The sequence below is a fragment of the Rhincodon typus genome, chromosome 2 (genome assembly GCF_021869965.1).
Source record: "Rhincodon typus isolate 14 chromosome 2, sRhiTyp1.1, whole genome shotgun sequence".
Classification (NCBI taxonomy): domain Eukaryota; kingdom Metazoa; phylum Chordata; class Chondrichthyes; order Orectolobiformes; family Rhincodontidae; genus Rhincodon; species Rhincodon typus.
In genome coordinates this window covers 55098240-55124186 of record NC_063333.1, presented here as the reverse complement: position 1 = coordinate 55124186, position 25947 = coordinate 55098240, and the positions used below count along the sequence as shown (strand labels likewise).

Genomic DNA, 25947 nt, shown 5'->3' with positions numbered 1-25947 from the left:
AACAGCTACCTGGACTATACATCCTCACACCCCACTTCCTGTAAAGACTCCATCCCATTCTCTCAGTTCCTCCGTCTCCGTCGCATATGTTCAGATGAGGCCAACTTCGACAAGGGAGCCTCCGAAGTGTTCACCTTCTTCCTCAACCGAGGATTCCCCAGTTCCGCTGTCGACAGGGCCCTCAACCAGGTCTGACCCATCTCCCGCACTTCCGCCCTCACCACTTCTCTTCCCTCCCGCAACAGCGATAGGGTTCCCTTTATCCTCACCTACCATTCCACCAGCATCCACATCCAGAAGATCATCAGGTGCCATTTCCGCCACCTCCAGCGACTTGCAACCACCAGACACATATTCCCCTTCCCTCCCTTGTCTGCTTCTGCAGGGACCGTTCCCTCCGGGACACCCTGGTCCATACTTCCTTCACCCCCCCCCACAGCCTGTGGCACCATCCCCTGTAACCGGCGAAGGTGCAACACCTGCCCATTTACCTCCTCCCTTCCCAGTATCCAAGGGCCCAAACATACCTTCCAGGTGAAGCAACACTTCACCTGCACTTCCCAGAATCTGGTCTATTGCTTTCGCTGCTCACAATGTGGTCTCCTTAACATTGGGAAAATGAAGCGTAGACTTGGCGATCTATGTTCTGCTCGCAAAAAAGACCCTGAACTACCTGTTGCCTGCCACTTCAACGCACCACCCTCCTCCCTGGCCAACATCTCTGTCTCTGGCTTGCCTGCACTGTTCCACCGAAGCCCAGTGCAAGCTGGAGGAACAACATCTCATTTTCCGCTTGGGGACCCTACAGCCCTCCAGACTCAATATGGAGTTCAATAATTTTAGGGCCTAAACTCTCCCATGTCCCAGCCCCCTACCCAACACACCAGGCCTTGTTACCACGTAGCCTGCCATTACACACCCCCTGTTGTTAGTCACTAACAGTCCCCAAAAACAACTACTCACCCTCCCAGCCTGATCGTTAGCAACTCCTCTGTCTGTCCAAATGTCTTTCTCTCTCTTTGGGCTCTATCCTATCATTTACTCCCTACCCCACCCACCTCCCTATTTTCTGCATTTTAAACTGACGTTTTCCCAGAGGAAGGGTCACCAAACCTGAAACGTTAACTCTCTTTTTTTTCCTTCACAGATGCTGCCAGACCTGCTGAGCTTCTCCAGCAACTTTGTTTTTGTTGTCCAATTTTGTATTTTTACCTTTAACATTTCTTCGTGCATTTTCATAACTACTGAATCAAACTGTCGTCATTATTAGCCAGATGATATTTGTTTTCCTGATTTACTCTAATAAATAAGCTCTCATGAGTGACTTGTCCACTTTTGTCAAGAATTTTTAATGCATATCCGAACGCTTATCACGAACTCTTGTTTTTCTGCGGTTTAATAATTGGCATCTCTAAAGGAAAGGTGGATTTACAATTATGTGACATTTTTTGTTTTGAGAAGAAAACGGGACAAAAGCCTTTCAGCTGACCCACAAGGCCAAGTATCTTGAAATTAACTGCTACCCATCAAATGGCCACAATGTGCTTTCAGAGTGTCAGGTGAGGTGAGAGAGAAGCACACAGAACACCGAATTTAAGGCAGAGAGAGACCAAGGACTGAGAGATCAAAAGACCATACAAATGGTGTGAGTAGAGTGCCAAATAATAGTCCCTGCAGGTGTCAACAGCTGAATAACAAGTGAAAGGATGACCTGTAATCCGATTAAATGAGGCACAGAAATAATTACAAAAAATTTAAAAATAAGGTGGTGCTAGAGACAACACTCTATGATTCCAAATAAACCTGTTGGACTATAACCTGGTGTCATATGACTTCTAACTTCTGAAAAAAGATATACAGATCACTTTTATGTTTTTGCACTCTTCTTATTTCCAATCTGTTTCTTCTTGCATTTAGTAACTAATAACCTTTTTTTGTCTCATAAAATATGAGAGCCTCAATGGCATCTGCAAGGGAAGGGATCCCTTGTTAACATAATATTGTTGTGAATGCCCAAGGGCGTGGGTCCCTCAGAAAATGTAGCTTCAGCAGGCAGGCAGGGCTCCCACATGAAGGACGACATGAATCCTGTTAAGATCCTGGATCAGATAAATTTGGCCATGTTGTAATCTGGTGAGGGACCAGAAATGACTTTTTTAAGGTGAGGGATAGTTTAACATCTGTTACCTGCTAAGAGAGTCAAGCCACAAGATTCTGTGGTTTTGAACAAACAGCAATAAACTTTACCAAAGTAAAATAGTACAATCTATAATACATATTCTATTCTAACTTTTAGAATCAACATAAGGCAGATATGAGTTCCAGAAAAACTCTGGTTGAACACGTTGAATCACATCACGCAGCGAATGTGGTAAAGACAAGTTCCATGGATTTCTAATCCATCCCACCCACCCACCTCCCCCCCCCCCTCCCACCCCAAAAAAAAGGCACTGTGGCTTAACAAATCTCATTGAAACTCTATTAGGGATTTTAGTTCTGTGATCCTGTGATTTCTAAGTGATCTAGCTTTGGAACATGCTCAATAGCCACTTCATCATTGACTACATTCGTGACTGCTCATATCCTGGTAGTTCACTCTGTCATTGGGACTGCATTTCCCTGCATTCTGGAAACTGCATTCCATCACCTTTTCAAAGGCACAATCAGCTAGTCCGCAAACACACAGTTTCACTGTTGCTTCTGCATTTCTGAGATTTAATCTTAGCTGCATTAGGAAAATACTCTTTTCTGGGCTTCTTTCACCCCACTCTCTTCTGCATTGAACTGTTAAGAGCTCATAGGTTTCTTCCAAATTCTTAACAGATCCAAGACTTGTGATTTTTTGATTCCCAACTCTCAACACCTAGCTACACCTGCTGGCTCCCAGGACTGCTCTGTGCAGTTAGCACTCGAGAGCTATCAGACAACTCCTGGCACATCTTCTTGAGACTCGGCCATGCAGCAACAGTGGCTTCCTTAGCAGCATAGCTACCATAACTCCTTCTGCATAGAACCTGTACCTCTCCCTCTGTATTGTAGACCAGTTCACATTGAGGCAAGCATTGAAATTTTGTTCAACATCTTTTGAGGACTGTCTGTCCCAAACTCGGAACATCCAACAGAGATGTTGCAGCTGCAGAAGATCCTCCAAGAATCAACAGCATGTGAACTTCTGGTTCTGGGGAATTCCATGCCAGCCTTTCACCAGACTCTTAGAGAGGACGGGCAGAAGATGAAGTAGTCACTTGCAGCTTGAACATAGCTAGTAATAAGGATTCCACCACCATCCAGATGTGTTTGCAGTTTTTTTTATGCCCATTGTTCAACAAAAGCAAGGTGATAAAAGATTACATTAACTCAAGGAAGAATTTTCTCCATTAAGATCAATGAATTAATATGCCACCTGACACAACAGAATGGGTTCTGAGCACTGACGCAGGGTCACTGGACCCTAAACGTTAACTCTGATTTTTTTTCTTCACAGATGCTGCCAGACCTGCTGAGCTTTTCCAGAAACTTCTGGTTTTGTTCCTGATTTACAGCATTCACCATTCTTAAGGATTTTATTTAACAGAATTGGTAACTTGGATGCAAGATGTAAGCAAGTGATCTTGAACCTTTGCAAGATACTTGTTAAACCTCTGATGGAGTATTGTGGGCGCCATATTACAGGAAAGATGTGAACGCATTAGGAAGAGTATAGAAGGGATTTATAGGAATGGCTCCGGAAATACAAACTTGGAGAAAAGAAAGCTGAGAGGAGTTTTGATAGACGTTTTCAAAATTATGATTGGGCTGTATTCAGTAGATAAAGAGAAGCTGTTCCTCCACTTAAGAAGAAAAAAATTGAGAGGGCATAGATTTAGCATGTAAAATAAGCAAGGGTGATGTGAAAAAACCTTTTCACACAACAAGTAATTAGAGTATTGATTGCAATGCCTAGAGATTTGATTGGAGGCAGGCTGAATTGAATTGTTCACGGGGGCATTGGATGTTCATTTGAATGGAAATAGTATGCAGGGATAGGGGGAAAGGCCAGGAGATTGGCTTTAAGTAGTAGACCTGGTACAGGCATGATGAGCGAAATATTTTCAACTATGCTGTAACAATTCTGATTTATACAAGACATTTTTTAAAAGTTTAATCGGGAGGGCAAGGCAATGTGCTTGTAATTGCAATGGAGTGTCAGATTATATAAGAGGTATGAATTCAAGGTTCATGTCTCCATTTGTTAACTTTATTACTTAAATCATTTCAGCATGATTCCCTCTCTTCTACTCATCTTTGGGGAATGCATCCTAAGTTTACATCATGCTGTTCCTTCATCCCTGTTATCATCTTGGTGAACTGTTGCTAAGCTACTTGCATATTTTAAAAGTTGGTATGCACAGAATGAGGACGAGAAGATTACAAATTAGCTTTGCCTGTTGATGTTTATAGTAAAAACTTTCCTTAGTACCTTGACTAAAATAAATCAAAAGCATTTCACAAGTCTGCTGGTGCAGTACTGACTATTTTGTCCTCCGTTCTGAAATAGGTTGATGGGAAACTGAACAAGTGCAGTACCACAGAATTAGGCAGTAATAGTTGAATTGCTTCCATTCTTCTTATTGAACCTATTTTGAAATCTAACATCCATTCATGCAGCATCATCTGGCTTGGGACCTCAAAAGCATTCTGTGTGTGCATCTTGATGCCATTGGCATTTGAGTTTCTGCTTCATGAGCAATATACCTGGATCCTTTGATCCCTTTAGCTCTTTCCTTTTTTGAATTCTCTTCCCATTTGCCTTTTAAAATTAGAAAATTATGTTGCTTGGTTATATTAAGCCATATTATTCTATATAATTCACTTCCTATGTTAGGGACATACTTAAGAACTAAGAGTAGGCAATTCAGCCTCTTGAGCTGCACCACCATTTAATGTGATAATGGGTCATCTGATCTTGCCCTGAACTCCACTTTTCTGCCTGCTTTCCATAACCTTTCAATCCATTACTCATTTAAAAATGTATTTCCTCAAATTTACACAATGTCCCAGCATCCACCGCACTCTGGGGTAGTGAATGCCACAGATTCATGACCCTTTTTGAGAGAAGTAATTTCTCCTTGTCTGTTTTAAATCTGCTATTCCTTATTCTAATTCTGCAGCCTTTCTTTCTAGATTTCCCCATGAGGAAACACCTTCTGTATGCCTACTTTGTCAATCTCTTCTGGCATCTTAGTTACCACAATTAGATCTCTTTACGTTCTTCTAAAGTCAAGGCAGTATAGGCCTAAACTGTCTTAGTAAGACAAATCCCTCATCTCTGGAATTGATCTAGTGAACCTCCTCTGAAGTGCCTCCAATGCAACTACACCCCTCCTCAGGTAAGGGAACCAAAATTGAACACAGTATTCCTGGTGTGGTTTCACTAATGCCTTGTACAGTTGCAACAACACTTCCCTATTTTAATATTCTATTCCTTTTTGCGATAAATGCTAAAATTCCATTTGGCGTGTTTATTACCTGCTGTTATCCTTGATAAATTTGGTTAAAACTGCTCCACCGTATCATGTATACAGAGAGGTCTGAAACACATGTTTGGGGCCATCATTTTTCACTATCAGCCGATCCAAAAAAGCATCTCATAGTCACTCTTTCCCTTTGATTTCCCAAGAAATTCTGAGTCAATGCCAAACTTTTAATTTTTACCTAGTAATCTAGATTTGTGAAGATCCTTCTTTTACTAATTTTACTCTTTTTACTTGCTACTAATAAAATTGGTGTGCAGGTTGGGAATCCTTTTTAAGGAAGATTAGATATTGGTCAGAATGATAACAACCACATGCAGTTTAAATACAGGGAGATTTCCTCGGCGCTACACAGGAATGCAGTCTGACGAAGTAGAGCACATTGGGAAGGGTAACAATAAAAAAAATTGATTTTATTTCTCACTGAAGACATGTCGCTGAAATGTGACATGAAAGTAAAGTTGAGAGATTATTCAGAGTCTATAGTGAGATCCACCAGTGAGCACCAGGTTGGAAGAGGGACAATTTGAAATCTCACATGAAGAGAGAAGTGCAGTACACTTTGGGCAGTACACAACAAATATTCAAAACATTGGATGTACATCTGGTGGAAAAAATTAGAGGCAAGAACATAAACTTGCAGTACAGTGACCACGCAACACTTCTTAAGATGCATAAAATATTGTTTTAGAAGTTTAAAATATGTATTATATATGAGTAGTAAAAAGACACTGTGATTGTTACAAAGCAGATATCGGAAGAAACTACATTGAAGTGGATGGTGTCCCATTGGAGCAAGTAGATGAATTTGTCTATTTAGGATAAATGATAAGATTAGATGGCAGAAGTTAGAAGAGATAGCTAGAAGTAATTTTATGAAAATGATTGTGTTGACAACAAGTTTGTAACCAGGAAATACTGATCAGATGCTACATTCTATCAATTTTCCTGTATGTCTCGGACCATTGGATAAGAAATAAAAATCCTTGGATGAAAAGAGGGGCCTTTGAATTGTGGATGCTGAGTTGTAAACTAAAATTTTCATGAGACAAATGAAGAGGAACTTCAAATTGCAAGAGCAAGAATAACCTTGAATGGCATCCAGAAATAAAGATTTGATCAAAGCTGAAAACTGCAGCTATCTCCAAGAGGGAAAAATGGACGGCAGCAGAAGGAGGGGTTGGTCTTGATGCAGATCAATTACAGTGGATGTATAAGGATGGTGCAAGACAACACAAGTGTGACATGCTGTAGCAGATCTTCTGACAAATCTAAGATTTATCAAAAAGGTAGATTTTGAAAAAGTGTATTCAAAGAAGAAAGAACCCTGCATACCCGTCTGGATTTGCTTGTTCTCCGCATCTATTAGCTCAGTTGGTTAGACAGCTGGTTTGTGATGCTGAGTGACACCAACAGGGCAAGTTCAGCTCCTGCACCAGTTAAGGTTACCATGAATGTCCTGCCTTCTCAATCTTGCTTGTTGTCTGAGGTGTGGTGACGCTCAGGTTAAACTCCCTATCATTCATCTCTCTCTAATGAGAGTAGCCAAATGGTCCTCTGAGACTATGGCAACTTTTGTTGGACATGAGGGTTGAGGTTCTCACATTTACAAGTTTATCACATCTTGGGATCTCTGAGTTTTCAACATTGTACTGTATGAAAACTTAGAAAACACCGACATTTTTTTTTAACAGGTCAACAAGTTATTCCTTTAACTGCAAAGGACTTCTATTGAAAAAGTCTAAAAAGACAATTGCAATGAATAAAACCAAGCCCATTTAGCTTGATATTTTAATCTTTAAATATTCAATGATGGCTAGCAATGTAAGCAGAAAATCCTAGAGGAATGATGGAAGAAAACCGACTTCTAGCTGGATATAAAAGTAAAACTTTTGGGTTCCTTCAAAATTCTTCTATATTAGCTCTGTACCCAGAGATTAAAATATCTGTTGTTAGGGGCAACATATTCAAATTGTTAGATTAATTTGTTAGAGTTGTTCATTACTGTTTTCGAGAATTTTTGTAGCTTAGTATTTAACATGTTGCATAATCAATATACCAGTTCCATGGCATAGTCAGCTATGGACCAAGTGCAAGTAAGTGAGATTAGTATAGTTTTGTTCGTTAGTCAGCATGGATGTGGTGGGTTGATGGGCCTGTTTCTATGTTGTATGACACTATGACTCTATTATAGTAAAGTGTTTCTTTTTGTCTAGGGATTGCCCTTCTTTATCTGCAATGTTTCCGTGTAACACAGGAGTCTGTGCATCTCCAGCGATCTTTGTATTATGTGAAGAGGACTCTGCGTAATCTGAATGGTCGAAGAGTCACATTTCTTTGTGGTGATGCGGGACCTTTAGCTGTTGGTGCTGTTGTACATCACAAGTTGAAGAATCAAATTGAATCACAAGAATGTGTCACAAAGTAAGGACATTGATTTGGATGTTTGAAAACTACTCAACTAGACAGGAGTACTTTTAAATAAATTAAAGTTTACAATTTTTGTAATTCGTTATCCAATATGTTTTTCATTTTACTATTTTAAAAATGCATTTCCAGAAGAGAGCATCATGAAAATTTTGAATGTTTTATCATGAAAGATCAAAACATACTTTATATTCTAATTTTTAAACTTGACTCTAGTTTGGACTCTTTTTCTTTTAAAGAGTCTAAGGTACTTTTTAACTAATTCTCACTGAACTTGTAAATTCACATTGTTTGTAGCCTTGCCTCTCGTGAGACCATTGTTTGCGTCATGTTGGCAAAATTTGTGTTAAGCATCTTCTGATGTAGCTCAGAAGCTCTGCTCTGGCATGTCAGTCTGTTTTCAAAAAACCAAAGTACTGCAGATTCTGGAAATCAAAAACAAAAACAGAGATTGTTGGAAAAAAGAACTCTGAAGAAGTGTCACTGGACCCGAAATGTTAACGCTGCTTTCTCTCCACAGATGCTGCCAGACCTCCTGTGTTTTCCAGCAATTTCTGTTTTGTTTCAGCAATCTCTTGTATTTGCTGTAGAAGAAGATAGTGGGCTGAGATGGTTGACTGTCTGTATTTTCTGGGCCCCTCTTCGTTGTCAGCTGAACTTTTCATTTCTGCTTACCCTCTCTAATTTTTTTCCAACAGTGAGCCTTCAAAAGGCCATGACAATCAGCAACTGTCCCCTAGTTGTCAGTGTTCATGTTTGCCATCTCATATGCTTTTAGGTGTCCTTGTAGCAGAGATATGGATGCCCAGGAGTTCATAATACACAGCCAATTCATAGACAGTGACCTTTTGTATCATGTGGCCATAATCCATCCAACAAATGTGGCTAAGCCAGCACAAATATCAAAGGCTTTGCAGTGAATGTATGATCATGGAATTAGTGCACTCTAAGAGCTCTGAAATGGTGATCTTTGTCCCAGAACAAGTGTTACGGGCTGTCTGTGACAGAGGCTGAGACTGTTGTATTCCACAAATCAGCCAGTACCCACCGCAATCAAGTTGCTGTTGTTCCACACTCTACTTGGCTTGGATACAACATCTGCAATTTTTGTAATATTTATTAGTTTCAGCGTCAAGTGACAGATTGCTGATGACTTGTGGAGCTTTGTGTGTGTAGTAGATGTGTTCAGCCAGGATCTGTACTCTGACAAGGTGAAATTATGTACTACAGGAACAGTATTTGTGCATAATCCTGACATTTCAGTTTGCGAATCAGCTGCTACATTCCTTTTCATTTGTTTTGTTTGCATGATGCATGGATTCAGTTCGCTTGTCCAATGATTCTAATTTCCCAGTACACATTGAAGTAGGAGTACTGTGATAGATCAACACCTTTTCTTTGTTGGGGCCTGCATTTGAGGTGGGTGCTGGCTGACCTATCAGACCCGATAGTTCTTCCCACTGTCAGCAACAGCCCATTACACTTGTTTTCTACACCGATGAAGTTAGGCATATAACTCCTAACTACTGTCTGTGTTGTGTTGATGATCTGTAGTGAAACAGGGTGTCTTCTCCAGGATACAAGCTTGGGGGATAAGTTTATGGTGACTCTGGTCTGCGTAAATGTTGGAACCCCCCCAGTTGAATCCAGCTCGGTCCAGAAGTCGCTGAAAAGTGATGACTTTGGACATATGTCTCCTTTTGCCTTTGGGGTCCAATCGAGATTTGTTCTCCAATTTTACTCCCTTAGCCTTTTGACTGTCTTGAGGTATCTATAATTAATTGGAACTACACCTCTAGATAGACCTCCATAAGCAAAGGGCCTGCACATTTTGCATGTCTCAGGGCTAAACCTCCTTCCTCTTTTTAGCCTGAAGTTGCATGGGAGCCAATTTCCTTCTGTCACTATGAGGAGGGACAACTGAGGGCTTGCTGCTTGAAAAGTAGACAGACTTGAATATTTAGGGTTTCTTTGCCCACATTGCTGCTAGCCAGCTGTGTTGGCTGAAAATGAGAAGCCAACTAACATGCAAAGGCAAAGCTTTGTTTTAGTGGAAAACATGCAACTCACACTCTGACTCACTCACTCACTCACCTTATCACATTAATATGATAGACACAAAACATTAATGTCATGTGTGGAGCCATCATTACAAATAATATATCAATTATTTAAAGTTATAGATTATCTTGACAAGTAAATTAGTAAATCTATCATTGTAACCATTAAGATACTCTATTCAGGTGTGTATGATTACATTTTCTTGGTATTCATTATTTCTCTTGCTCTTATTAGATTGTTGCAACTGCAAAGAACTGTTGTTTGCCTGGATTCTGATATCCCAGATGAGCTGCTGTTTGGCAGAGCTGGATACTTGTATGCTTTACTATATGTGAATACAGAGATTGGGCAAGATACCATTCCTTTTTCTGTTATTCAGGAGGTAAGAGTTACTTTTACTTTTCGGTGTAATTCGTATATTTCTTCATTGCAGCTTTTATTTGTGCATTTGTTTACACCTCTTTAAATGTCAGCTTTTAGACATGCTCAACAGTGTGAGTGTCATCTGATCCTCAAACAGTATAATTTGAAAAGAACTGATATGTTAAATGTTATACTGATGTGGAGTACTTCATTGTTGGAAAACCGTTTTCCTTTTAATAAGATGAGACCCTGTTTACTTTTTCAGTTGAAAGTTATAGACCTTGTATTGCAATTTAGTTTTACTAGGCTAATATCATGAATTAGCCTTTTGAGGAAAGGCTAAAAAGGCTAGGTCTGTGATCGCTGGAGTTTAGAAGAGTCAGAGGTGACGAAATTGAAACACGATCCTGAGGGGATTGAACCAGGTGGATGTTGAAAGGTTGCTTCCTCTTATGGGAGAGTCTAGAACTAGGGGTCATGATTTAAAAATAAGGGGTGCTCATTTAAAATAGATGAGGAAACGTTTTTTTCTGAGGGCTGCAAATCTTTGGAATTCCCTTCCTCAAAAGGAAATCTTTAAATATTTTTAAGACCGAGGTAGATAGGCTATTGATTGCCAAGGGAATGAAAGATTATTAGGGATATGTAGGAATGTAGAGTTGAGGTTAAAATTGAATCAGCGATGACCTTATTGAATGGCTCGAAGGCACGAATGATCTATTCTTGCTGTTTGTTCGTATCTTCATGATTTGAAGAAAATCTGGAAGATCTCCCAAGGTTCTGGCCATCGTGCTGTTTCAATGAATGCCATCAAAATTAAATCAGTTAGCCATTCATTCGGAATTGCTGTTTGTGATCACTGTACAGTATTGGGTGTAATGTTTACTTAGTAACATTAGTGACAAAAATAATCCACTCCCAGGTGTTCTAATTAAAAGGTGTCACAGTGGGCAATTTTTCTTGTTCAAGTGCATTTAATGGAAGAAAACGGCATAAGCAGCTGATCAGTTCTCCTCTGCTTTGTGAATGGACCAGAATGAAGGCATGTGATATCCATTTGCAGTTGGGCTCTGTAGTGCTGACTTGTTTGTGTTAAAGCCATGTTGGATGTTGGACTTCTTGGATGATGCTGTAACACCAGTACAGTGTTGTTACTTGGCATTAAAAAAGTTATGAAAGCTGTTGTATAATCACATTTTTGTGGAAGAAAACACTTTGAGTACATTTTGTAATGCCTCTTTCCTGTACTTTAAATAATTGATTGAGTAATTCAGTCTCAACCTTACATGCTCTTCAATCCTTGATTTCTCATATGTGAGAGAAACCATTTTGCTCCTTTTATTTACATTCACCCATCAAAAACATTTCCAGGGGCTCTGTTGTGTTATCTAACTGTTTCAAAATTTCCCGCAGTTATAACTATCCTAAAGTTCTAAGATCACATTTTTGGTATCACCTTTCTGGACTTAAGACTTTCTACCTAAATTGATCCTTTTGACATGGTATTAGCCTTGTCACTCTCTTCTGCACAAAGTGTCTGTCTTTGTTTCTTAGCAACTGACATTGAATGTGGTTTGCCAAGGTGTAGCCTGGTCACTAAATCTATCTTTTTATTCTTTTGCTTAAGATCATATTGGATTGTTTATTGCTATTCGGCATTGCCTGTATATATTTAACATCACATTTATTCCACAAGTGAGATTAGAGAAATTTAGTTATGTCACGTTTTTTCTATTTAATGCTTTAATTGCCCATTTAAATTTTATCTCCCATTCTGTCCACATGCATATTTTGTTTAACACTTTTTTTTTTCCTATAATTTCTGAGCTAGCTTCAGTATTCCATCTAGCTTGACACAATGACGCATTCAAATTTGCAATGTCTTTTTGATTCTGTCATTTAATTTAATTTAAATAGCGTTTTGAGTACCATGCCTGTTGCCAACGCAATGCCCTGTCAAATTCGATTTCTTTCAATCGTATTTATTGCTCTGAGCAAATTTTTTTTTTTTATCCATTCCAATTTTTGCCTTGACTCTTCACAGCTGACTTTGCATAGCTTAAGCTATCGGCCCTTCATTGGAACTTTATCAAATGGCTTTCAGAAGTTTAATGTTGTTAAATACAGAATGTCAAGGAGCTCCTTGAAGTCTATTTGACTTGTCAGTTACTCAAAAAATGCAGGAGATTGATCAGGAAGATGTTTCCTCTTCAAAAGACAAGCTAACTGCTGTCTATTAGGTGCTGAAAATTATTTGTACAATCAAGTGCATGTTTGTTAGGTCATTCTATTAATTATGCTTGAATTTTAAAGTGTTATCATGTCTGACTGGTCACCCCATTTTTGGAATATAGGAACCACATTAGCATATTTGCAGTCTGCTGATACATTTCTAGTGATCGAGTTCATAATTGCCAAGGGCTTAAAAGTTCACAGTTAATTTACTGTGATCATATACAATTTCAACATTCTTTGGATTTGTACCTCATAGCCTTGTCATTTTAAAATTATGTTTGTGTGCTTTCTTCACTACTTGTAAATGCTGGACCACTGTCCAGGATATTGATAGATTAGGTGAATGGGCAAAGCTGTGGCAGATGGATTTTAATATAAGCAAGCGTGAGGTGATTCATTTCAGACCAATAAAAGATAGATGAGGATTTTTTTTTTGAGAAGGTGCAAAGCTAAATACACCAGATGTCCAACAAAGTTTGTGGATTCAGATGCATAGCTCTTTAAAATGCCACGAACAGATGAAAAAAAAGTCACAAAGTCTAATGCAATGCTGGTCTTCATATCGAAAGGGCTGGCGTGTAGGGATGCAGATGTTATGCAAATCCTAGTTGGACCCCAATGGAGCACTATAGGCAGATCTGGGCACCACAACTTAGCAAGGATGTTTTGGCCCTGGAGGGAGTTCAATGCAGGTTAACGAGGATGAGATCTAGACTTCAGGGTTATATTTTGTGAGGAAAGATTAGACAAATTAGGACATTATTCATTAAATTTAGAAATTTAAGTGATGATCTAATTGAGGTCTTCAGGATACTAATGGGGAAAGTTAGGGTAGATAAAGATAAACTATTTCCCCAGTTGAAGTTCTAGAACCCAGAAGCGCAGGCTAAGAAGTAGGACCAGGCCATTGAAGAGAGAAGTTACATGCAAAGAGTAATGGAGGTTTGGAACACTCTTCCTCAAATGGCATTTGATGGTAATTCAACTTTTAATTTTAAATTGGAGACACAAATTTTTATTAGGCTGGATATGGGCCCAATGCAGGTGTATCGAGTTAGGCCACAGATTGATCATGATCTTATTGAGTGATAGAGCCAGTTCAAAGGACTGAATCGTCTATTCCTGGTCCCATGCTTCTATGTCTCAGCCACCTCTTTTATGCATTTAAGTTAAGCATTTAATATATAATTTGCATTCTCATTTATAAGTGATAGCATCTGCCAGCTCTTTTACACAATGGCATTGCCTGTCAAGATCCTATTTTTAAATATTGCACAGTAGTTCAATGTTGTGAATCAATTGTCTACAAAGTTAGACACAAAATTGTGTTGTATTTAAAGTCCGCTCTTTAATAAAAATGGGTAACGTTCATTGTAATTATTAGCTTCCTAGGACTTTGTGAATCATTCGTTCATAGAAATTGATGACTGAAACATATGTTGCATGTATTTTCTTTTGAAATGAATGTTTAATTGATTTATTAAAACATAATTAATAAAGCAAGGAGTAAGACTGTACTTTATAAATGATTTGTTAATGAGAGAGCTTCACGTTCATCTTTGTAGCAATTTTAGAATTTTTAAACCACAATATTTTTTCTCATTTCTTCTTCCACATACTCTAATCTATCAAATAGGTAGTTAATGCCATTATCGAATCTGGCAAGAATCTATCCAAGGAAGAACGCAAAACTGAACGCTGTCCTCTTCTCTACCAATGGCACAAAAAACAGTATGTTGGAGCAGCTCATGGCCTAGCAGGGATCTACTGTATGCTAATGCAGGTTGGTTTCAGATGTCAACTTTATTTGATTTCCCACCAAGTACACATTCAATGTGCCTGAAAAGGTTGGGTTATGAAATCTAATCTAAGTGAATTTTCAATGCCTGTGCCAAGAGCTCAGTTTCTGTCCAACATTTTCTCTGGCACTAAAATGTAATATTAAAAGTATGGAGTTTTATTTATTCTGTCCTTGATTATTATTCGAAGTTTACTTTCTTTCAATGGCTTTCATTTCTCTCACTCTCTCACTCTCTCACTCTCTCACTCACTCTCAATCCCATTTTTCTTTTCAATTTCTGTGCATAATTCTACTTAGCATATCTGGTTCAAACTTGAGTTCCTGGTTTGGCCCATGCTTGCCTCAGTTGAATTCTTCAACCTGCTTGAGGATGACATTGTTAGTTACCCTTTATCGCAGGTCCCAGATCACCTGTAGTGGCAAACTGTTTTGGTTTTCCATTATTGCACACTTCACTGCAAAAACCCAGAGAAAGTCTGTGGACAAGTGTAGTAATAATGCCATTTATTTGTCACTGACCCCAAAATTTGGGCTGATTATATCTCCTTGTTACTGAACGTTCACCCGCAACCTCATACAACCTTTTCAGTCAGAGTGCTACCATTTTTAATTCTTTAGCATACCAATTGAACGTGATGGGATGAAGTATTGCTTCACCACAATAGTAAATATACTAAGACTGTAATTGTGACATACATTCTTTGCCTATATTGTAAAAATTTTAAAATGACAAATGTTAGAAATATTTGGCAGGTCCATTAGTAACTGTAAATGAAATATAGATGAATATCTATAAGGTCTCAATTACTCTGGTTTCAACTTAGAATATGAAGCCGATTCCATCATGCTATCCTGAATTGCTGATAGGAAAATCGAGAGCTGAACCCACTATCCTGCATTTTCCTTACACCATCTTTTGCTGTATGTTTTATTTTTCTTTTATTGTTGTAGGTATAGTCATCTAACCTCTATTATACTAAAATTATATTCTATTCTATAAATTTTGAATGGAATTTTCTAGAGTTTGAAAGCTTGTTCCTGTTCCAGCCAGGCTCAAAGTTGGATCAGGAGACCCTCATGGAGCTAGTAAAACCCAGTGTGGACTATGTGCGACATAAAAAGTTTAGGTCTGGAAACTACCCTTCATCATTAAGCAATGAGACTGACAGACTGGTCCATTGGTGCCATGGTGCTCCTGGTGTTATACACATGTTGATTCAGTCTTACAAAGTGAGTATTTGAATTACAAGACAATTTTACTTTTTCTAGCTACAATTTATTATCATAGATGCTTTTGTAGTGTAATTGTGGCTAACACCATCTGGGTCCGATCATCAAAGTGGGTCTTAAATTGAGAATCATCATTTCTGATGGAGGGTCTAGGCCCGAAATGTCAGCCTTTCTGCTCCTATGATGCTGCTTGGCCTGCTGTGTTCATCCAGCTCTGCACCTTGTTGTCTTAAATTGAGAGATGGGTATCAGGACTCCATGGAAGTCCTTAACCTGTGCACATACAGAAATTGACTAAGAAGTTTACACTAAGTGGGCTGATTTCTACTATGAGAACCCTCTGTAAGTATCCTTGATGCTGAACTTAATGACTGAGATTTGGATCAAATACTTTGGACTTATCTGGATGCTTAACCAACCAGTTCTACAATAGTTAATATCTGAAATAACTTGATTAGCCAGTGCAATTGAACTGAGCACTATAACCAATAAGACTTTCAGAAATAGGAACAGGAGTAGGCTCTTCAGCCCCTTGAACCTGCTCCACCATTCGCTAGGACTGTGGTTGATCTGACATTCCCTACATGCACTTTACTGTCCTTTCCCCATAATCCTTGATTACCCTCCTGATCAAAAATCTCTCTGTCTCAGTCTTAAATATGCACAAATGACTCTGCCCCCACAGTTCTCTGTAGCAAGGAGTTCCAAAGACTGTTAACCATCTGAGAGAAGAAATTCCTCCTTATTTCAGTCTTAAATTGATACCTCTTTATTTTGAGACTCTGTCCTCTGGTCCTAAACCCTCCCATGAGGGGAAACATCATCTCAGCATTTATCCTGTCAAGCCCCTTAAGAATCCTATATGTCTAAATGAGATCACTTCTTGTTCTTCTAAACTCCAGTGAGTAGAGTTCCGACCTGTTTAGCCTTTGCTCATTAAGACAATCCCTCCGTACCAGGGATCATCCTGGTGAACCTTCTGTGAACTGCCTCCAATGAAATGATACTCTTCCTTAAATAAGGGAACCAAAACTGCTATCAGCACCCCCAGAATCAGTCCTGAGTCTTGCCAGCTGAACAACTATGCAACCGGTCCTTTATCCATGATTGTCCACTCACTAACTGACTTGAACCTGCTCAATTCAGGTAAGTAATGAGTGAGTGTCATTTCCTTTCTTTGATTCTTCTGTGCTTGCTGGGCTCACTCTGGAGAGACTCCATTGATCCATTTCTAGTAGTTCCATCAGGGTGTAGAAAGATTTACAGGCTTGCATAAAACAAAAATAGAAATTTCAATCACATGAGGCTTCCTCCAGGCTCGGGGAGGCATGCCAGGAACCTGTTTTTATCTGTTGCCACTGGCCAGAAGATCTGGCCCAATTTTTTTTTTCCCTCGGAGCTCATATTCACACTCATCAGCTAGATGACGAAATGGAAAAGGATACAGATGATGCCAAGTTTCTGGAGCAAACTAAGCATGTAATTTCGGAGTTCTTTAGGTTAGCATAATGTTATTCATAGTAATTTTCTTTTATTCATTTGTGGGATGTGGGTATTGCTGGCTGGCCAGCATTTATTGCCCATAACTAGTTGCCATTGGGAAGGCAGTGGTGAGCTGCTTTCTTGGCTGCGGGTTGATTCACAATGCCATTTTGACCCAGCAACAGTGGAGGAACAGTGATATATTTCCAAGTCAGGACAGTGAGTGGCTTGGATGGGGAACTTGAAGGTGGTGTTGTTCCCATATATCTGCTGCCCTTGTCCTTCTAGATGGAAGTGGTCGTGGGTTTGGAAGGTGCTGTCCAAGGATCTTTGGTGAATTTCTGTAGTGCATCTTGTAGATAGTACACACTATTGCTACTGAGCATCGGTGTTGCAGGGAGTGACTGCTTGTGGATGTAGTGGGCTGCTTTGTGGTTTTGATGGTGTCAAACTTCTTGAGTATTGTTGGGGTGCACTCATCCAGGCAAGTGGGAAGTATTCCATCACACTCCTGACTTGAGCCTTGTAGATGGTGGACAGTCTTTGAGGAGTCAGGAGGTGAGTTACTCATCGCAGTGTTCCTAACTGTGACCTGCTGTTGTAGCCCCTGTGTTTATGTAATGAGTCCAGTTGCGTTTCTGGTCAATGATAACCACCAGGATGTTGATAGTTGGAGATTCAATGATGGTCACACCATTGAATGCCAAGGGGCAGTGGTTAGATTGTCTCTTATTGGTGATGGTCATGGCCTGGCATTTGTGTGGCACGAATGTTACTTGCCAGTTGTCAGCTCAAGCCTGGATATTGTCCAAATCTTGCTGCATTTGAACGTGGACTGCTCCAGTATCTGAGTAGTCACGAATGGTGCTGAACATTGTGCAATCATCGGTGAACATCCCCACTTCTGACCTTATGATGTAGGGAAGGACATTGCTGAAGCAGCTGAAGATGGTTGGGCCTAGGACACTACCCTGAGGAACTCCTGCAGAGATGTCCTGGAGTTGGGATGACTGACCTGCAACAACCATGACCATCTTCCTATGTGTCATGTATGACTCCAACCACCAAAGAGTTTGCCCCCTGATGCCGATTGATTCCAGTTTTGCTAGGGCTCCTTGATGCCACACACTGTCGAATGCAGCCTTGATGTCAAGGGCTTTCACTCTTGCTTCACCTCTGGAATTCAGCTCTTTTGTCCATGTATGACATAACTGATGCTTTTCCCAATCCATTCTCCACAATTTGGCTCAAGTGCTGTAAGCCCACACTATTAGATGTTGCCTAATATATATTCACTTTCTTTCACACTCAACATTGCTGATTTCTTCAGTCAGTGTGCTGGTGAGGAAGGGATTCAAGGTGAGCATTTGTATTTTGTGTCTGAAACCTGGTGCACCTGCGATAGGGTTGAGATCAAAGTGAGTGATTTTCTGCTGTATCAGGAATGATGACGTTGTTATTCTCCTGAATGTGGTATCTAGTATCACTGTAAATGGCATTGCTAGAAATGATGATGTGAACTGTTACAACTGAATACAAATTTTCAAAAGGAAAATTTTCTTTTATTGAAAATATTTTGCATGTTAGAGCAGTATCTTCTGTGGATCAAAGTATACAAGGTGACATTACTTTTTTGGTTATTAAATGTTATTCTCTCATTTAGAAGCCAGTCTCAATTTTTTACCCAGCAATGCATGTTTTGCTTCCATATGCTGTAAGCTGCTACATGGGATCCAACAGGTGATATAAGCTGTGTTGCTAAGAAGATACACGGGAGTTTTAAGATATTACTACACAGAACCAACTATGTGGCATGACAAGTGACAACCTGAAATAGGATCTGAAGCAAAGTTAATAAAAGTATGAAATTATAGCTCAAGAAATAAAAAGCTACATGATATGAAATTCGCTAAATAACAGGAAATAGTGGCGCTTAATGAATTTTTTTTTTGGTCTTGAAGGTTTCTAGTGGAGATCCACAGGGATTGGAGTTAGGACCTTTTCTTTTCCCAATATGTTAGTGTCTAGACCTCTGTATACAGAGTGCCATTTCAAAATTTCTGGATGATCTGAAACTGGAAGCATTGTGAATAGTGAGGAGGTTAGTGTAAAACTGCAACAGGATAGACGAGTTGGGCAGATGTGTCGATGCAAGGAAGTGTGAAGTGATTCATTATTTTAGGAAGAAGACAAGCAATATAAAATGAAGGGTACAGTTCCAAAGTGGTTGCAGGAGCAAAGATAACTGAGCGTATATGAGCATTATTTTTTGAACATGGCAGGAAAGGGTTGAGGGAGTGGTTAATAAAACATACATTATCCATTGCTTAATAGCATGCAAGCGATTTGAAGAGTGATACACTTTAAATAAGATCATTTGAAATGAAAGCATTCTGATGAATATCACCTGTGTCATGTTTAGTCAAGCTGATAGACCAGTGAGTAGGGTCTTGAGAAAAATGAGTTAAAAAGGAACTTACTTGAGGCAGTGGCTCCAGAAGCTCGGCAAGATGGATCCAAATTAGCTTACTGGTAGGAGATGGAGGCCAGTGTCCAGTGGTGTACCACGAGAATCAGAGCTGGGACTGTTATTGTTTGTCATCTATATCGCTTATATATATATATCACAATGTGAAGGGGATGATAAAATTTGCAGATGACACAAAAAGTGGTTAATAGTGATGAAGAAGTCTTAGGATATAAATGGGTTAGTCAGACAGGCAGATCAGTTGCAGATAGAATTTAACTCTAAGTGTGAGGTGACGCACTTTGAAGGAAGTAACCAGACAAGGGAGTACTCAGTGAACGGCAGGACACTAGGAAGCTCAGAGCAACAGAGGGATCATGGGGGTTCTTGTCCACAGATTCCTGAAGGTGACGAGACCAACTAATAGGTTGATTAAGAAGGCATACAGGGCACTTGCCTTTATCAGTCACGGCATAGATTATGAGAGTATGGAAGTTATGTTGGCGCTGGGACTTTGCTTAGGCCACAGCTGGAATTCTGTGTGCAGTTCTGATCACCACACAATGAGAAGGATGTGTTTGCAATGGAAGAGGTGCAGAGGAGATTCACCAGGATATTACCTGAGCTGGAGCATTTTAGCTGTATTGAGAGGTTGGATAGGCTCAGATTGTTTCCTTTAGAGCAGAGAAGGCTGAGGGGGCATCCATATTGAGCTGCATAAGATTGGGTATTGACAAGGTGGATAGGAAGCAGCTATTCTCTTTGAAGGCTCAGTAACAAGGGGGCATAATTTTAAGGTGCAAGGCAGGTGATATAGACAACATTTTAAGGAAAAATATTTTCAACCAGAGGGTAGTGGGAATCTGGAATGCACTGCCTGGGTGGGTGGTAAAGGCTGGACACCTCATAACCTTTTAAAAAGTATGTGGATGAGCATTTAAATGTCATAACATTAACTGCTGTGAGCCATGTCCAGGAAAATAAGTGTAGGTACAGAGTTCATGGGCTGAAGAGCCTCTTCTCTGTTCATTGACTCTTGACAGTGATATCAGGAAAGTTCACGTATTTTGAGGCTATGATGCAAGTAGGAGAGGAGTGTTTAAGGGGGATGAAAGGATATGCAAGGCAAGACGACTGGAAAACGTGCATAAGGCAGATTCAAGACAATGTGGATGGACAATATAAAAATGTGGATTGGTCTCTGAGGCAAGGAACAAAAACAGCAAAGAATAGAATACTGAAAAAAAGATTGTTTATAATTTGGCCAACCCTAAGAATGACAATAATTGAAAGACAAGACTGGGTACAGGAGCAAGGAGGTTGTGTTAAATTTGTGCAAAGGACTAGTTCAGCCTATACTGCAATATTGTTCCCTGTTCTAGAGGCATGACACTTTTCTAAAAGTGCAAAAGCATTGGAGAGTGTGTAGAAAGGATTCAGTAGAGTTATTCGCGGGATAAGGAACTTCAATTCCATAGAATATATAAGTTAGCATTCTTTCTCTTCCTTGGACAAGACCATGCTGAACATAGTATTCCGTGTAGGGGTTTTTGTGTATGTCAATGAATGATGGTGGAGTGAATTTGTGAATCAATGTACGGAATAGTCCCAATATTCCATTTATGAATGTGATTTCATTATCAGATTATGGGATGCTCTCAGTGCACAAAATGTGAAAAACTGAGATTATTCAGTTCTTTGAATTGACAGGAAAGCTTGTTGTTTATGGTGGGGTCATGCTTGAAAATGAAAAAGCCATTCAGATCCAGAGTTGGATTCTTATGATACCACAGTCAAAGTGAATCAGAAAATATTCAGTGACCTCTGCATTAGATGTTTTCAAAACTCTTTGGTTGTGGTTAAAGGTATCTTTCTACAAATAATTTAATATGCTGTGCCACATTTAATATGAATTACTGGCATTATGACGTTCTTCAAAGTGGCGATCACCCACTTCGAGATCAACAACTCACTGTATAATTGGTGTATAAGTCAACTACTTTTTTTGGAAGCATTCTTGAAGGCTTCTAAAGCCTACTTATGTACTGCAAACCACAGCATTTGACATTCACTATGTGATTTTTGTTTTAAAGTTGAAATTGAATTTAAAATTTTTGTTTTTACTTTTTTGTACATAGACTTTTAAAGAAGAAAAGTATTTGAGAGATGCGGTGGAGTGTAGTGATGTTATCTGGCAGCGAGGGCTGCTGCGGAAGGGTTATGGAATCTGCCACGGAACTGCAGGCAACGGATACGCTTTCCTCTCTCTATACAAGTTGACTCGAGATAAAAAGTATCTCTACAGAGCTTGCAAGGTAAGATGAAAAGTAATTACCATCCATAATGCAAAGATTAGATTCTTTTATAAAAAGCAAAATACTGCAAATCCTGGAAATCTGAAATGTAAAGAGAAAATACTGGAGAAGGCAACAGGTTGGCAGCATCTGTGGAGAGAAAAAGAACAGTGAACTTTACAAATCTGATTTGATTCCTCTTCATATTCTTTTAGTTTGTTTTATGAAATTAACTTAGGCAGGGGGTCAGTTAACTCAGTTGACGAGACCTCTGGTTTGTGATGTAGAGTGATGCCAACAGCATGGGTTCAATTCCCACACCAGCTAAGGTTACAATGAAGGATTTTTCTTTTCAACTTCCCCCCGCCTTATCTGAGGCATGGTGACTGTTGGGTTAAACCACCACCAGTTGTCTCTCTCTCTCTCTAATTAGAGAGCAGCCCTTTGGTCTGGTAAGACTATGGCGATTTTACCTTGCCTTACCTTACATTAACTTGGAGAACCTCCCAAGGCACTTCACTCTCTCTTCTATTTCTTGAAATGTCTCATTATGTGAGGTTGCTAACATGATATCAGCAGGGCAAAAGGGAGGAGTACCCCCAAGAAATATCTGCTTGCACAAGTAACATTATTTTGCACCACACTAGCTATCTAGACAACTGAGCTAATTGATACATGTGAGCAGTTCAAAGTGGTATAATGAAACAAAAATGGATGCTTAGACAAGGAAGAACATAAAAGAATGAGTGACCAAACATTGGATCAAGGTGTTGTGGAGGGCCTTAAAGGAGAGAGGGAGGATACAGAGGTTAAGAAATGTGAGGAGTGAATTCCATTCTTTGGAACCTAGATAACACAGCATGGGTATCAATGCTGTGGTGGAGCTTGAGAAGCAAGAGCTAGCCAAACAGATATTTCTGGGGAAACGGAAGTGAATTTGAAGGCTGGTGGAGATTATGAAGATAGAGGGGAATGAGAATGTTAAATTGATAGCATTGGGTATTGATGAGTTAATGTAGATCAACAGGAACATGCCTGATTGGGTTATCATTGGGATTGAAAATAGCTGTTACTTGAGTCTATAACAAAGGATGGGGTATCTGAACACCTTAAATTTTCAGTGAATCAGTGAGAGCTAGCATGGATTCATGAGAGGTAAGTCATGCTTGACAACCTCATTGAATTTTTTGAAGAGGTGACTAAGGTATGCACAGGGGAATGTCCACTGATGTTGTTTCATATGGACTTCCAGAAGGCATTTGATAAAGTCCCACATAAGACACTGTTAACTAAGACAGAAGCCCATGGAATTGAGGACAAATTACTGACCTAGCTGGGAAATTGGCGTCCCACAAGGATCTGTGTTAGAGCTGCAATTATTCATGTTTCTAGTTATAACTTGGATAATGGCATAGAAAGTTATATATTCAGATTTGCTGATGACACAAAGTTAGATGGTGTTGTAACATTGTACGTAATAGTCTATCAATATCTCGCTCTAATTTTATGCTGAGTGAATGGTCAAAACTGTGGCAGATGGAGTTTGGTGTAAGCAGGTATAAGGATGTAAAAAGGATAGATCAGGGTATTTTCTAGGGGTTCAGGTGCATAGATATTTTACATGTTACAAACAGGTGCAAAAAATAATCAAGAAAACTAATGGAATGCTGGCCTTTATATCTGGAGGACTGAAAAGGATGTAGAAATTATGCTGCAGTTATACAAAACCCTGGATTAAACCCCACTTGGAATACTGTGAGCAGACCTGAGACAGGGGAAAAAAAAAAACCTGAGGGCAAACTAGTGTGGAATATAAAAGCTGAGTGTAAGAGCCTCTTCAAATATATAAGGAAGAGCAAGGTCAAAGTGAACGGGGGCTCCTTTAAAAAATGAATCTTAAGGGATAGTTATGGGGAACAAGGAAATGGCAGAGAAATTAAACAGATATTTTACATCAGTCTTTATGATAAAAGATATTTCAAATATCCCATTAGTACTAAAGAGTGCAGGGGAGCAATTAAGTACCATCACTAGAGAGGTAGCATAAGACAAACTAATGGTGCTGAAGGCAGATAAGACCCCTGTCCCTGAAGACTTGCATCCGAAGATCCTAAAGAAGTAACTACAGAGATAGTGAATGCATTGTAATTTTTCCAAAGTCCTTGGATTCTGGACAAGTACCAGAGGATTGGGAAACTGCCATTGTGATACCCCTATTCAAAAAGGGAGGGACTCAAAATGTGGGTAATTATAGGCCAAATAGTCAAACAGTTGTTGTTAGAAAAATGTTGGAATTAATTATTAAGGAAGCAACAGCACATTTGGAAAATCATAACCTAATCGATCAGAGTCAGCATGGCTTCAAGGAAAGGAAATCATGTCTGACAATTTAAGGAAAGATATTTCATTGGAGGCAGTTCAGAGAAAGTGCACTAGGATGATTCCTGGTATGAAGAGATTGTCTTCTGAGCAAAGGCTAAATAGATTTGGTCTCTAGTGACTGGAGTTTAAAAGAACAAAAGTTGATCCCATTGAAATATATAGGATTGTTAAACTGCTTGACAAGATAATACTGAGAGGATGTTTCCCCTCATGGGAGAGTCTAGGACTAGGGAGCATCGTCACAGAATAAAAGGGAGCCATTTTAAGACTAAGATGAGGAAATGTTAAGAGTCTTTAGAATTCCTTGCCAAAGAGAGCTATGGGGCAGAGTTCTTGTATATATTTAAGGGTGAGATAGATTATTGATCAGTAGGAGAATCGAGGATTACGAGAATAAGTCAGCAAACCAGACATGAGGAATGGTGGAGCAGGCTTGTGTACAAATAGCCTATTCCTTTCTTATGGTCATATGACTGACTCCAAATCACAGATCATGCCATTTCAAGAAAATTTGGCTTGATTTTGTTATGGTCTTGCTTGTCTTCACAATCTGCTCGCTTTTTAAAGGATTCATCAAATGATCTGGATCATAGCTTCAGCTGTCAGTCACTTCACTTGCTTGCACTGTTACAGTACTCAGGACATTCATTCCCACAATTCAACTATAAAAGTGAGATATAAAGACAATATGTACTTTTCTCCCAGCTGCAATGGTAGCCACCACATTATGATACAAAGATAGCTGAGGTGAACACTCTGAAATCAATGACCATTGTAAATAGCAGTAGTAATCTGCACCAGGTAATCTCCGAACAGTAATGAGGTCCACAAGTACTATAGGTAAAGAATTCTAGTTCTCTACAGCATTTCTTTTGCTAATGATTTTTGCGAAAAGATATTCTGCACAAAGATCTATATGTCCCCGGTTTTGCTCTATAACTGTTTTGAAACCTACAAAGAAGAATAGAACAGCTGACAGTGAGTACATCCACATTTACTATTTTTTGGATTATGACGGTTCAATTCATGCTCGCCTTTCGTATTACAGATTGCAGAAAACAACTTCAATATTGCTTGCTCTTTACAGTTTGCTGAATGGTGTTTGGATTATGGAACGCATGGATGTCGTATCCCCGATAGACCATATTCCTTGTTTGAAGGTAATGCACTGAACTGTTTGTTGAGTTAGGGTTATTAACCATCTTTGAAGACTTTGTACTTTAATTTGTTACTGCAGTTATGTAATTTGGTAAAACCAATACCACTGTTGCTGTTTTTTTAACCCTGTTAAAACCTTACTTCAGTCAAATCTTTTACTATGTTATACTTGAATTAGGCTATGTAATCGCAAGCAAAAAAATTTACTGATAGACAACGGTGAACTGGGTAGCAGCATGAAGAATGATGCAGAGTATGAGGTGATGTATTTTGGGAGGTTGAATATGGAAAGATGGTATAAAAGACATGATAAGGTTGATGAGCAGAGAGTTTTTGATGTCTGTATATGCAAATCATTAAATGGCAAGGCAAGTTGATATGGTATTTAAAATGCTCATTGAATATTTGAATTTATAGTCAGAAGCATAGTTTGTGAAAATAAAGATCACCCAGGAACTAGTTAAACTTCATTGGAAGTATTGTGAACAATTCTTGCTCACAAATGATACTGAGGAGACTGAGCGGATGTTACCA

At 39.3% G+C, this 25947-nt stretch overlaps 1 protein-coding gene across 1 annotated transcript in view; it reads left to right on the top strand.

Annotated features, from left to right (window-relative positions):
• The window catches only part of lancl2 (LanC lantibiotic synthetase component C-like 2 (bacterial)), a 48720-nt gene that overhangs the window by 22034 nt on the left and 739 nt on the right, over positions 1–25947 (top strand). The window contains exons 4-9 of the mRNA XM_048608089.1: positions 7730–7937; positions 10236–10383; positions 14236–14382; positions 15448–15630; positions 21718–21894; positions 25343–25415. Coding sequence (XP_048464046.1) covers positions 7730–7937; positions 10236–10383; positions 14236–14382; positions 15448–15630; positions 21718–21894; positions 25343–25415 — 936 coding nt within the window. The remainder of the gene's footprint in view (positions 1–7729; positions 7938–10235; positions 10384–14235; positions 14383–15447; positions 15631–21717; positions 21895–25342; positions 25416–25947) is intronic.